This window comes from Oryzias latipes, chromosome 1 (genome assembly GCF_053564925.1).
Source record: "Oryzias latipes strain Hd-rR chromosome 1, Olatipes_Hd-rR_3.1".
NCBI classification, from domain to species: domain Eukaryota; kingdom Metazoa; phylum Chordata; class Actinopteri; order Beloniformes; family Adrianichthyidae; genus Oryzias; species Oryzias latipes.
The window spans coordinates 40,831,899-40,847,075 of NC_136237.1; the positions used below are offsets into that span (position 1 = coordinate 40,831,899).

At 44.5% G+C, this 15,177-nt stretch overlaps 1 protein-coding gene across 2 annotated transcripts in view; it reads right to left on the minus strand.

Annotated features, from left to right (window-relative positions):
* Positions 1-9,123: 9,123 nt before the first annotated feature.
* Positions 9,124-15,177, minus strand: part of cygb2 (cytoglobin 2) — a 30,975-nt gene continuing 24,921 nt past the window's right edge. Inside the window, exon 4 of one of the 2 annotated variants that reach the window (XM_020702137.3) lies at positions 9,124-14,426. In XM_020702137.3, the coding sequence (XP_020557796.1) occupies positions 14,262-14,426 (165 nt within the window). In that variant the 3' untranslated portion in view covers positions 9,124-14,261. 2 annotated transcript variants of the gene reach the window in all.

Sequence of the window (15,177 nt, forward strand, 5' to 3'; positions counted from 1 at the left end):
AAAAATGGCTTTGAAACCTCTAAATAGAACTTTGGTCATTTAAAATAAGCTAATCCTAAATAACCTGCATTTCTAATTATTTCTTTATTTTTATTGGGATAAATCAGAAGCAGAGCTGCATAAAAAAGACCCCATTTTTTTGACGCAGCAAGTGAAATGAGCGGGCCAAAGTCTCCCTGCTCGGCTCTATTCCGATCTATCCTCTTGCAGACGAACAGATCCATGAACGCCATCATTTTCATTGGCGTCCCTGCCAACAGTGGGATTAAGGCATCCAAAGAAATACTTTCAGATCATTTATTTTTTCGTGAAGGGTTCGTCAAAAGCCCGTTTCAAGGTTGGAACTGCCTGAGATCCGACGAGTACATCTGCAGCCCTACAGGTCAGATACCTTAGAAACACGAAAGGCCGTTTTAGTAGAAGCATAGAATCCGATACCAAGAAAAAAAAGGACTTTGACTCTCAGAGCTTTAAAGACCCAGTCAGATAAAAAATTGTGATTTTGTGTTTTTAACATGTTCTTGTGGCATTGTTCTCATGATGCAGGACATACTTATATTAAAAAATTAAGCTTAGAATTGAATTTCTTAGTATGTCTTTATACAAATCGTTGTGAATCAAGAGCAGATGAAAAAATGCAGTTTGAAAAAGATCATATTTGTGACGTTTATCACCACAAGCTCCCTGCTCTGCTCCACTCTGATCATCCACTTGCAGACAGATAGATCCGTCTTTGGTTGGGCTGGAATCTGGTTAAAAACTGTTTGGCTGGATTTTGTTTTGTTGCACCAGTAATGTTAGCGTAGGGTTGTAAGGATCTGTAAGCCAGTGGGAGAGCAGCATAATCATACTTCAAAAACCGCTGGAAACTATTTTCTTAAAGATACACGTAAAGTCGCAGTGGGACTTTAAAACAGTTTGCAGTAGGAAGCGGATGGCAGCAGAGCGGCCTCCGCGGACGCTAATCTGGTTTTGTCAAACCAGAACGCTGTAAACTGCACTCAACTGCAGCAAAGTCTCTAAAGCTTTGACAGCAAAAATCAAAGTTTCAGGACTTATTGTGTCTTCTTCCTCGATGGCTTTGAAAAGAATGCATCTCTGACTCAAGAATCCTCACATCAGAACCTTTAACCTTCGTCACGATTGCATTACTCAAAGCAAAAACCCGGCTTGCATATCGAGAAGGGCTCCAAATTACTTTTACGCGAAAACACACCCACAAATCAAGAGCTTAGCCTCTCCATTATCTGTCCGTCTCAGCTGGAGTTGTATTTCTTCTGGGCAGTCAGACGTGGATATTCTCCAGCTAGTAATGACATGCTCCGCTGCGTGGACGGCACACAGACTCACACAGGCGGCGGCGGCGGCAGGGAATGTCAAGTTGCTGCGATGTGGCTGTGCATCTCATCCACAGCTTTTAGATCAGCTTATGCCCTCTTATTGGAAAATTCCTCAGGCCTGCTCTTAAGCTTCATTTAGATGGAGAGCTGCACTCGTGTTTTAACCAGTTTTTAGCCGAATTTTGGAGTATTTTGTCGGAGGTTGCCAACAACCAGCTGCTGGCTAACATGAACCTGTGTGAGGTCACGACTGTGTAACGTAAAATCCCAATAAACCTGAGGACAGAGAAGGGATGGCTCTTCTCTGATGTCTACTGTGAGCACAGGAAAGCTGTGGCTGCATCCAGTCCTAAAGCTTTTTCTGAATCTCTGCAGGTGTTTGGAAACAGATTAGGTTCGTCCAGGTGTGTTGGGGCATCAAGCCCACGAGATGTGATGAGCCCATTTCGCCCAGCGCTCTGAAAACGCCAATACGTGGCGGTGAGAAAATGTGTCTCCATGGTGACAGATCTTGTCAAGCACATTTTGCGTGATGGATAAACCCGTGGGAGAGACACTATTTTCTGACTCTCATTGTTTACCTGCTTCACCTATTCCCATCACTGAGCCACGCACCAAGAAAGTAACACAGATTTTGTTTGAGCACTGATCCCTCGCAGGGAGCGAATGCATTTTTTACTCAACCACAAGTAGCTTGAGTGAATGCTGCTAATGAAAACTAACCCCCTCCGTGCTCTCAGAAAATAGAACAAAGTGTTCCCCACCACTTGATAACAAGCTGTAAAGTTTGAATAAATTACTGATTTGAAAAATATGTCTCTTTCTCGCTGCATGAACCTCCCACTGGAACCTCGGATTGAGCCTCGCCTGAAGCGTCAAGCAGCGAACAGGCAGCCATTTATCATTGATTAGGAACTTTTACATCTTGTTTCTTTTAATTATTTCTCATTTCAGAATCAGTGGGGCAGCTAAACGGAGCGTTTGAGCCGAGCAGCGGCAGGCAGGGACTGATGTATCCTGGGTTTTTTTAGTCAAGCTTCATTTTGGAGGGAAAAAAATGATGTTTATGGTTGCCAGGATGGGGTGAAAAGACAAAACAGAGAAGAACAAATCAAGTTCAACAATGGCAGAAAAATAGCATCCTTTCTCCTCGGTTTCTGTCGCTGCAGTTCTTGCAAACACGGGAAAGTGGAACCCATCACCAGCACACACCAGCTGGGAGACCTCAGCTGCTTCAATTGTTACCAAGAATCGATTCTGAAATGCTTTTGGTCTGACTGCCGGCTCGGGGCAAAATTACATCTTTTGATCTGCTGCAATGTGGTGAACCGTTCAGCCTCCCACAGCCAAGCAGTGTTCTCCTTCAAGCTCCCGATGTCTGTCAAATCAACCTGGAAAACTTTTCTTTTGTTTTTTTTTTTTTTTTTTTTTTAACTTGTCCTGTCCAACAGCTAGGCAGACAGATGAGAGCTGAGGGCCTCTTGTGTTGGACATATTTTACTTTAACAAGAGGGGTTATTAATCTTCAGACAAACCAAAGGTATGTCTGAATAAACCCCTTTTGTAATTGAGGCCAAACTTTATTAATTTCAATCATGTTTGAAAATCTTTGGTGTTGGATCGGACGGAAAAGGAAAGAGGGGAAGAAGAGAGAGGGACGTTAGAGAGAGGGGGGGGGGGTAGGAGGGTGATAATAGGAGGGGAAGGGGGGTAAGACCATGAAGCAGCATAAAGCAACAAGTTTACTGGTTGTTAATCATTATGGTAAGGTTCAAATGTAGTACAAAAAGGGTGGGGCCTATCCACACACACACTCAAATGTTATAAACACACCTGCTAGCTGCAAAAATGTCCACCTGTCGACATCTACACAAAACAGATAGTGTTCACACGCATACTTATGCCTTAAAACCAACTAGTGTGAAATATTTCAGTCATTCAATCATGCAAACTGTTAGTGCAAAGGTGAGCTAACACCTGTGCTCAGGTGAGTGCTCATGTTCTTCTAAAATGGATGGTGGAACGTGACAAGATGTAGGGAGAGTGCCCAGCCATCCCCACCCCAAGACCCCCACCGCAGCAGCAGCGGCAGCCGAAATCCCCCCAACGCCACACGGGAACCGGCAGGGAACAACCGCCGCCTGGGCGACCAAGCCCGCCACCCAGGCCAGGGCCAGCAGGACCGCCGCAAGGCCCCCAGAGCCAGAGAGCAGGGAGGCACGGAGGGAAAGAGAGCGCCGCCCCAGCCCAACCAGGAGAGCAGCCCCCCCGCCGCGCCGGGAGCGCCCAACGCAGGGCCCCACCGGAGAAGGACGCCCACAGCCCCAGACGAGCACCCCACCACCACCCAGGAGTTCCGGGCATCCCCCTGCCCCTACCCCAGGTACGAGCCAGGACCCCCCAAGGGAGACCCGCTCCGCACTCCAGGCAGCCATCCGCCCGGCCCACGGTTGGTCCAGGGAGGAGCAAGGCAGGGGCCCGCCGCCCCCGCCCAGGAGGGGGGAACCCCGGGGAAAAAAGAGGGCCCACAAGGGGTGTTATAAATATGGCCCGACCAGACTCGGCCATGTTGGAAGTTTGGCGGGGCCCAGCGCTCAGGGGCAAGGACCAGGACCCCCACCGTGCGGAGAGAGCACCGCCGGGCCCGGGGAGCCAGCACCCAAGGGACACGGCCGCCATCGCCAAGGGGCCCGCACCTCCCACCAGGGAAGGGGTAGGGGACAGATGGACCCAGGTCCCACCTTCCTTGCAAAATGTGTGTGCGTGTATGTGTGTTTGAAAGGGTGTGTGTGTGCATGTGTGTGTGTTTATGTTGGAATGTATATATTGAAGGGGGAGGGGTGTGTGTACTAAGGGGGGTGCAGTTAAAATTGGCGAGTAGGGCACTAAGGGGACATCTCCTGATTACTCACAGTGATGTCCCCTCACCCTCCACACCAAGGGGCCCTAAATGTCTATGGTGCGGTTAAAATTGGCGGGTAGGGTGCCAGGAGGACATCTGCTGCTTGCTGGCAGTGATGTCCAAGCACCCCCCCTACCAAGGACCCTACATGTCTAAGGTGCAAATAAAACCGAAAGAGGGGGTGGCCTTTTCTGTTTGCTGCTGCTTCTTCGGTTCTGGCTTTTAATCCGTGTGACATGAAACATTTATGGCAAAAAAGTATGTAGCAAAGATATTTTGTGGTTATTTTGCTGGTGGATTTTTTGATGGTCAAATTTGTAGGCGGACCCAGCAGAGCTTCACACTTCAGTTTGTCTCGTCTAATTGTTGTTTTTGGAGCCATGTTGAGGTGGGCGGAGCAAACTCCGTTCATTGTGACAACTTCAGGGTTCATTTTCCCTATTCTGAATTCAGTGGGTGACTTCAAAATTGATCTCTCCAATGTACATTGGAGAGCGGAGGGATGAATGTCAGATGCAGACATGATGGAGGCGATGTCAACATTTCGAATGATTAATAAACGTTTTCTTTTCTTGTGTCAATGCAATGGAAAGTAGACGCAGCGGAAACAAAAAGCAACAGAGACGGAGACGCAATGTTGACGCAACACAATAGATGCAATGTGACGCAATGGAGATGTGATGGAACAGAAACGCAACGCAAATGGACCAGTGTAAATCAGCCTGTATTTACAAACTAAAAAAAATATCAGAAGACAGTACACCCCCTCTTTGCATCAAATCTGTCAAACATCTTCAATTTAGGACTGCTCAGCTAATTTTTTGGCTAATTGTGTTGGGGGGGAAAAACGCTTAAACATAAAGAGTACCTACATTTTAGTATTTTTTTCTTTTACAGATTTTTCTTTATCAATTCCTGTAACTGGGTTACATTGTACTGTAAACTATAGATAGATAGATAGATAGATAGATAGATAGATAGATAGATAGATAGATAGATAGATAGATAGATAGATAGATAGATAGATAGATAGATAGATAGATAGATAGATAGATAGATAGATAGATAGATAGATAGATAGATAGATAGATAGATAGATAGATAGATAGATAGATAGATAGATAGATAGATAGATAGATAGATAGATAGATAGATAGATAGATAGATAGATAGATGACTTTATTAATCCCACAATGGGGAAATTTCATTTATGTGGCAGCAACACGACATTCAGAAATAATCTATATAATATAGCATATAATATAGCATTGAAATATGATTTCTTTGGTCTTTTACTAGATATACGCCTTAAATACCATAGTTAATTAATGTTTAAATATAGAAATACTAAACTACTGGGGTGTTGAATGCCTCTTTGTGCCAGCTTTTCCCTCCATACCCCTTGAAAAGGGATCTAATATTTTCAAAACAGGCAGCAGTGGAAGCGGTTTATTTTTCATGGGTATAAACAAACCTGGTTTTCTCTGGGCGCTCCTCCAATGGTCCAAGAACATTCTTCATAGGTTCATTGATAAGTCTAAAAGTGTCCCTTAGGTGTGAATGTGTGGGATTGTGTGCCCCTGCACCAGACCAGCAATCTGTCCAGGATGTACCCCGCCTTTGACTAACAGCATCCCATGACCCCTAAAGGGGTTGAGTGGGTTAAGTAGATGGATGGATGGATGGATAGACAAGCTTGTAAACATTTAAAAATCCTCAGAATGAAGATCATTTTTCCACAAAGTTGATGCTTCCCTCAGAGTGTTTTAACTGACCAGGAGTCTGCTGAAAAAAACGACACGCGCCTTTCGCTGGCCCCCCCCACAATTTTAACTTCCTCTGTGGGGGCCTCGCGGCGGTCCTGCTGGCCCTGGCCTGGGTGGCGGTCTTGGTCGCCCGGGCGGCGGTTGTTCCCTGCCTGTTCCCGTGTGGCGTTGGGGGAATTCCGGCTGCCGCTGCTGCTGCGGCGGGGGTCTGGGTGTGGGGGTGGCTGGGCACTCTCCCTCCTTCTTGTCACGTTCCACCATCCATTTTAGAAGAACATAAACACTCACCTGAGCACAGGTGTTAGCTCACCTTTGCACTTATAGTTTGCATGATTGAATGAATGAAAGATTTCACACTAGTTGGTTTAAAGGCATAAGTATGCGTGTGTGAACACTATCTGTTTTGTGTACATGTTGACATGTGAACATTTCTTGCAGCTAGCAGGTGTGTTGATAATATTTGAGTGTGTGTGAGCAGGCCCCGCCCTTTTTGTACTACATTTGAACTGTACCGTAACGATAAACAACCAGTAAACCTGTCTGCTCTATGCTGCTTCATGGTCTTACCCCCCCCTCTCACTATCACCCCCCCCCTCCCCCCTGACATCCCTCCCTCTTTTTCCCCTCTTTCCTTTTCCGTCCGGTCCAACACCAAAGATTTTCAATCATGGTTGAAATGAATAAAGTTTGGCCTCAATTACAAAAGGGGTTTGTTCAGTCACACCTTTGGTTTGTCTGAAGATGAATAACCCCTCTTGTTAAAGTAAAATATGTCCAACACAAGAGGCCCTCAGCTCTCATCTGCCTGCCTAGCTGTTGGACAGGACAAGTTAAAAGGAAAAAAAAAGGAAAAAAAATAACTTCCTCTGTAGACACACACTGTATGCTAGCAGCACACACGCAGCAAATACACACCACTCACAGAGGGACCCCGGAGTGGGGGGCTTTGCGGCTTGGCAGCGGTGGAGCCCCCCACACTGGGGACCTCCTATTTTACCTGCAGCACACACACAGCACTCCCACACCTCCATACATGGGTGGGGTCGGGGGGGGGCGGCCAGTCTTCACCCGCCTGGTCCTCTCAGGGCGGCCGGGCTTATGGGTATCCTGTCAGCTGCGGGAATGGTCGGGCATACGGCGCTGGGGGTCGGCCGGCTGTGGGGGGTTACGGCGTGGCGGCGGGGGTAGGGAGGGTAACCACATGATTGTGAGTATGTGTGCGTGAGTGCATGGGTAGGACGGACTTGGGGGCTGGCTCGCTGGGACCCTCTGGGGCTTTCCCTCCCCATCACAGAGAGGGAAGGGCACTGAGAGGGTTGGGGAAGGGGGCTCAGATATTATGGCGGGGGGGGTTGTAGTGTGTAGGGTTGTAGAGTTATGGGGGGTGGCTGTGGGTGCGTGCCGATCCCTGGGATGCTTAGGTCGCGTGCCTGGGCTGGCTTGCGGAGACGGGGCGCCGGCCCCCGACTCATGGGTCCCGGGGGCCCTGGCTTCGTCCCTGGCCTTTGTCTCGGTGTCCGGCGCCCGGTGGCCCCCATGGCTGCCGCCTGGTACGGCTAAGCGCTCATGTCTCGTGGCCTGGGGGCCGGACACTGGGTTCGCTTGTGCCTCTGGGCATTGGGGGGGCCCTCTCTGTGCCTGGCTGGTGGGGTGGGCGGTCCCCTCCTCCTCCCCTCCCAGGCTGCCTGGGTCCGGGTGCTGGGGGGGCTTCTGGCCTGGGGGGCTCTCCTCCCCTCTCCTGGTCTGGCTGGTCTGGCTGGGTAGGATCTGGTTCCCCTTATGAACACACGGTTCACGTCGGCAGCATGCATGTATCTCCACCCCCACGTGCACGTGCACACTGCCACACTGCTCCCTGTCTGCTTCATCCCTCCTCCTTACCCACAGTGTATTGATGGACAGATTTTTTTTTTCCGCTCATCTTAGTGTCAGATTTTCACCTTTGATGTAACATTCGTCTTTCCAGCAGATCTGGTATCATTGTTACAGCTTAAAATAATAACTTATTCAAATCAGTGCTTGTATCCCCCACCTTTTCACCTTTCTTCCTTTTACTCTCTTCCACCCTCCCCACACACACTAAATGTAACAAATAAATAAAAAATAATACGACAAAAAGGGGTTTATACAAATCTACACTCTAGTTTCTCGAAGCTATATAACCTCTTTTTGTGATAGTAAAACCTGTCCAACACAAAAAGCCTTCAGCTCTAATCTGTTTGCTCAGCTGTTGGACAGAACAAGTTAAAAAGAGAAAAAAATAAAAAATAAAGAAAGAAAGACAAAAACGACACGCGTTTGTGCTGCAAGACATCTTCCAAAGGTAGAGTTTGGTTAAGTGGTCTGAAAACTGCATCAAATTTGAAAAGCTGCTGCCAGAACCATCGATCATGCTTGACTTTATTATTTTTAATGAAAAATTCCCTTTTACTTAATATAATTGTGAATAAGCCAGGCCTTTTTATCAGAACCATTGGTTTAGTACATTTGCATCCCTGTTGGTTGTTTCTCCAAAGATAAATCATAAAGCATAAAATACTTAAAATCTACACAGTTGGGCACTGCTTGTTTTGTCTATGCAAGCCTGAGGCAGGTAATCAAACAAAGTGGATTTATTTCAGGACAATGTGTTTGCAGTGCTGCAGTAGAATAATAGAAAGATGAAATCAGTCTCCCAAAGCTCCTTGATGTTGTTCAGAAAATTGCCTGAATTTCTTCTGTTGATGAAATATCAATCCCTTAAAGCCATGGAAACTGTTTAAAACGACACTGTGGCAGGTCTGTGTCTGCAGCTCCTTTGTGAACCTGTTAGGTCAGGGTTCACTTACATCTCAACTGCTACAGAATTTCATCATTTTATTTCACACCAAACTGGAAGGTTCACCTTCTTTGAAGCAATCTGCAGCTCATCTCAGCCCATTTGCTGTCAGTTTTTATTATCTTCAACCCCGTTTTGCTCCTTTCCGCTCTCTGCAAGCATTTCAGAAGAAAAACATGATCTAAAAAAACGGTTTCTGCAGGTGATGAAACCTCGATGCAACATCCTCTTTTAAAAAAGCAAAATAAAAATCAAATCCTGCACCCAGCAACCATAAAAACTAGCCACACAAAAGAGTCCTCGGCGTCCCATCTTTATTCAAATCACCAATCTTTACATCAGATCAATATTTAAAGAAGAAAAGATAGATCTGAGAAATATACAAGCATAGTTTATTGATGTTATGATTTTGTGTGTAAAGTTACAAGTCTGTGCAAACATGCGCAAAAACTCCACAAAGCCACGGCGCTCGCTGCCACAGACAGCGAGGTACACAAACACGAACAAAGCATTCACATACAGCCACCTCCGCAGAGATGTACAATAGAAAAATATGACTGTAGACTCATAGGAACATTTCACAATAAAAGCACAGAGCCACATATGCCACGGACCCCTATTTACTGAGGTGAAATGACAAAATGTACAGTTCAGATGGAGGCTATCAGCATGTGGGGACACGATCTGACCCATGCGGGTGTGGAAACTGATAATGGTTTGTGGGGAAGCTTTTGACAAAAGAAACCCCTCCTGAACCACTGGAGGTCTGACCCTCAGAGTAGAGCGGATGTTGGGCATCTGGCAACAAATCTTAAAAACTGTTTCTGAATCAATGAAGCGTCACTGTCAGCATGACGAGAAGTTTGAGATGTTTGCTCTTACTCACCTGTCAGAGAGGAGCTACAGCTTGAGTTTAAACTTATGAAACTTTTCCTTAACATCTCTTCAAGTTTAGTTTATGCAACAACTCTGTTATCCTGGCGTTGTTGGGTGGTATAAGCTAGCGGGAGAGAGCATAAGCAAAGGATTGATGGGAAATTAGCAGAGGCTTGCTCTGCGCCAACAGACCCGCCCACAACTCAGAGGGAAATTTCTAATGAGCTCCTGCCGCTCTGCAGAAACTATGTCTTAAAAAACAATGCAGGCTTTTTGCTTTTTTTGCTAATTACCGCACAATCATAATTAAAAGGCTACTGAGAACGATGTCGCAGTATAAAAACATTTAGTTGGCGTAAAGGTAAGGGATGTATTTACCCCTTTTTAAAACTCGTACTCTAAGAAAACAGTTGAACAAAAAAATAAGCTGTGTGCTGTTTTTTGTAATTAGTTTAATAATGCTTTCAACATTTTTAAAAAGGGAAATATAAACTTTGAAATCATTCATTCTTTCATTTATGAATGAATGAATGAAATTTGCAATCATAACCGTTAAATCCAAAGTGTGGTCTTTGATTATAGTTATCTATATGACTATGTATTTATCTGAGATTTAAAAAAATAAAACTGAAACTGATATTTTGGCCAAGCCAGACTGCACAGCATAAATCAATATTGTTTTTCATACAGTTAGTCATTTATTCAGGTTGGAAAAATATGTTTATATTGCCAATGGGTCTCCCTGTTAGTATGAAGATATGTTCTTTTTGTGTATTAAAGTATAATTTACATTTGGAGTTCATAAAAATTTTTTTTCCAGCCACTGAAGTTCAGACCAGATGTAACATCTAAAGCAGTCACGATGACTTCCTGTCAATAGCGGTCGAACATTTTGTCCTTTTGCATTCAGACCCTGTCAGCCTTCTGGAAAATGTCTTCCAGAAGAATTCAGTTAAATTAAAAGTTTGGAAACTGTCATTGTGTCCATTAGAGCATCACATCAGCATTTTATCTCTGGTTTTTGTTCTTGATTGCTGCTTCATTGATCTCATTTTCTCCTGAATGGACGCCATCTAAAGTGTTTGGCCGTTAATGGTCGACACGGTGCTGCGGGTTGGAAAACCAGCTGTCCGGGCATAATTGCTTTAGCAGTCGGTCGCGAAGATCCCAGCAGAAGCAATGGGAGGTTAAAGTAGATGGATGACCCAATGACGAGCAGAGGAAACTCATTATATTCCCTATTAATGCCAGATGCTGATGCCAGGGAGGATCAGATGGGATGTGGAGGACGTCGCAGGGGCAGATGTAAACTCTAGATTGGATCAAATGTCCATTCTAAACAGATTTGCTAGGTATGTTTGGGAATTAGCCACAGAGGAGGACTGGCGGTGAGAGTGAACGCAATCCAAAGAAGAGTCAAATAAGGTAAAGTTAGTGGGGCTTTCTTAGCCTGAACCTGCTTTAAAAAAATCATTTTAATAGACCTCCAGGGAGGATTTGTAGCCGTTAATGCAGCTTTTAAAGCAGCGCAGCTCTCTGACAGAGTTTAACAAGGTAAACTACCCGACAGTTCTTTAAACATCCATGCAGGAGACGTTTCATCGCACGCCTGACGTGTGGTCGCCAATCGTGTCCACCCGCTGACATCTTCCGCCTCACTTTCAGCTTAAAAAAAGCCGATGCTGATGATGAGAGGAGCAGGACAATCGAGACTTTCACGCCGCTCTTCAACACTTGTAAACAAACACAGAAGAATATGCACATTTGTCCGCTGTGCTCCTGCACACACACAACTCTTCAGTAGACATCAGATATGAGACTAAGAGAGGAATGTTGGGCTGCAGGTCTATCAAACATGAGGATATATATATATAGTAGCTGAATACAGAGGATCTATTAACAGTCAGCAGCTCTGTTATCTCATAGCTGTGGCTTAAAAAGCCCAGATTTTTCTTTTCCGCAGCTTAAAAAATCTAATCTCTTCTTTCTTTCCGTATAAGACGAGGCACATCCAAAAGTGCAGCCTTTGTGTGCCGTTCTGTTGGATTTAAAGTATCTAGAAATAACCCACATGTTCAAATGTCAACTTCCTCTTCAGGTGGTTGCCAACCAAATCTCTCCCAGCTGAGAGGCCAGCATGATTGTAGCTCAGCAACTAAAACAACCAGACTTTAAGCTTATCTTAAAAAAACAATCTGCAAAATCTGGATGAATGGATTCATACGTTTTTTTAATTGAAGGACTCAGTCTTGACTTAAGTTAGATGACTTTGTTGATCTGTTTTCACTAAATCTTAAAAATCTGAATTTGATGTTTATTGTTAATTGCATTAATCCTGGTGCCGCAATTTTTCCTTTTGTGTAGCTTAAAATGTGAAAAATCTCCTTAACTGGAAAGCCAATGTTAGATTTAAAATCAAAATTTGAATCAGTATTGAACTGAACTGAATTGGAAATGGAATCTAATCATCATTGAAGAAACTGTCAGTGAAGTCCAGCGTCACAACGTTCCGCAGACCAATAACTCAACCAGTAGCATGTGGGGACACCAGAGACGATTCATCTTTACTAAATCAATCTAGAAAAATATTTGTCAAATAGAATAACTTGCTAGAAATCCCCAGGCCTTGGCGGAGGAAGGTTCCCAGTTCAAATCTAATTTAAAGGCTTTCTGTATGGACTTTGCATGTCCTCCCTGGTTCTGTGGAGGCTTTCTTGGGCGTCTTTGGCTTTCATCTGCTCGTTAAAGCAAGTTTAATTTGACAATATTAAACTAATCATTAAATACTGACTAGAATAACTGAATATTTGTTTTGGTTCGTCTCATAGAAAGATGGTTGAGCTTTTCAGAACGCGTGATTTTCTGTAAATTTGACTCAAACAACCCTTAACAGCTAAAAGCAGGAATGAAAAATGATGGACCCATAACACAGGCTGTCCACTTATGTGTGCCTGTTGGCAAACATCCAATTATGCGAGTCCAAACCATCGACTGTATATGAGAACTGGACTGAGTAACCCCACCCCCCTGGTGTTCCAAACAGGAAGTACCCACTGGCTCCAAGAAGACAAAACCTCATAGACTTTCTATAGACAAATAAACAGCTGTTGATTCTATTGGTCAGAATAACCATTCTGGCTCTGATACCCATTTCTAACATGTTCATGATAAACCTCTTTTTTTTCATGATACTATTCTGAAGTCAAGTTTTGTACAAATCATAAAGAGACCAATCAGATACCTCAATAAAAGTGGGCGGAGCCTGCAGGCCCCAAAACCCAACATTAATATGTTTGACAGTAGCCTGCTTCTAACTAGCTCACACCTGATTGAAGAGAGTGGTTGTCATAGAAACTATGACTCTGAACAACTTGAACTGCTTACTGACGTCTGGCTCCAAAAAAAAAAAAGAAAAAGAAAAGGCAACTGAATTAGCTTAATTTTGTTAAAACTGGAAGTAAAGGGGTGATGTCGGACTCACTCACTCCAGTTCTCGATACAGCCAAAGGGCCGACCCCACTGGATACAAACCAGATTCTGTGATTGATTGTAGTCTAATTTTTGCAATTTCTTGGTGTCCATTTATCCACACACAGGTTGGGAAATGATCATACTTGCTTGAGTGGAAAAATGGGGGGGGGAAACTCAACACAACCTCAACCAGAAACAGGATTTTCTCTTCTTTTTTTTTTAAACAATGTTTTCATTCAAAGAAAGCTGGAATCAGTTTGTGGTAACATTCAACAAAAAGTAACTGTGTCACCATCGTTGCTCGTCTTCTCCGATCAGCAACGTGCAACTCATGAGTTTGACCATAAACAGCAAAAATCTGCATCTGACCGACTGAAAACCTGTAGCTGCATGCACATGCACAGAAAGGAAACTTTGTCACAGCGGTTGCTACATAAATGAAACCAAGTCAGAGGAAAATAAACCTGCAAAGAGCCAGAAGCAAAAGTCTTAAAGTTTCTACAAGGAGACAACCTGTAATCAGGTTGACCTCACTCGAGAACTTATTCCATGTGGCACAACTGCTGCTAATCAGGCTTTTGGGGTAAAAAACTGATTGGATAAGATTTCTTGCATTAAAATGGTTGATGTTTGTTGGGTAAAATCCCTTTAGATTCAATGTTTGCCCAACTCCAATTCCTGTTAAAGATAAATTACACCCAAAGTGGTAAACCTATTACTTGTAGTTGTTCTTTGTCTTGGCTAAAGTTTGCTTTTCAAAATCCTCTCTGCTGCAAAAGTTTAATGAAGTTGTTCAAACACTCAGCCGTTCTCTGACAGGAACACGGATCACAGCAGAAGAAGTCAACAGTCGACATCAGAGATCATTTCACCTGCTAATTACACAAACAGGAGCTCGCGCGGGCTAAAAGTGAAGTGGACTTCTGGCTACATTGTTTGGTGTCCGGCTGATCCCCCGCGGCGTGGAAACACCACAGCAGGTGGAGCTTAGCACCAAAACACAGAGCGGCGTCGAGCGACGTTCCACGACCTGCAGCGCTAAACTCCTCACTGCATTTTCCCCTCGCTCGCATCGTCTCACTTCCTCCTCACACCGCCGAGCTGGACACCTGGAGCCAGCCCACTTCGGTGTAGGCGCCGGTCACGTGCCAGTACACCGCCGCCATCAGTTTGGTCCACACCAGCTGCACCTCTGCCGTGAAGAATTCTGGGAAATCTTCTGAGAGCACGCTCAGCATCACGCCACTCAGGATCTGCTTAGCAGAAGAGGAAGAAAAATTGAAACAAAGAGGTTTTTGATCGTCAACAGAAGCAAAGCAGCTCCACCGAAAAGCATTACCAGAGGCCCACAGCCACCAATCTTGGTGTCATCGTGGACTGGGATTTCAAATTTGACAAACAGATAAATGGTGTTTAAAAAAAAAATCAAGATTTCATAATTTGCGGCTTTTATCTAAAGTTAAACCCTTTATCTTTTACTATTCTTGAGCAGGTCGTGCACGCTTTTATCTCTTCCCGACTGGACTACGGCAACGCACCTAACACTGGGATTTCCCACAAGGCACTTTCCCGGTTCCAGTTAGTCCAGAACTATACAGAACTCTGCTGCACGACTTTTAACAGGAGACAAACAACACGAGCACATCACACCTATTCTTGTGTCCTTGCACTGGCTTCTTGCTGATTTTAGGATTATTTTTTTTAAATGTATTTATTGTTCTTGTTTTTTTTTTTTTTTTTTTTAACTTGTCCTGTCCAACAGCTGGGCAGACAGATGAGAGCTGAGGGCCTCTTGTGTTGGACATATTTTACTTTAACAAGAGAGGTTATTAATCTTCAGACAAACCAAAGGTATGTCTGAATAAACCCCTTTTGTAATTGAGGCCAAACTTTATTAATTTCAATCATGTCTGAAAATCTTTGGTGTTGGACCGGACGGAAAAGGAAAGAGGGGAAGAAGAGAGAGGGACGTTAGAGAGAGGGGGGGTAGGGGGTGATAATAGG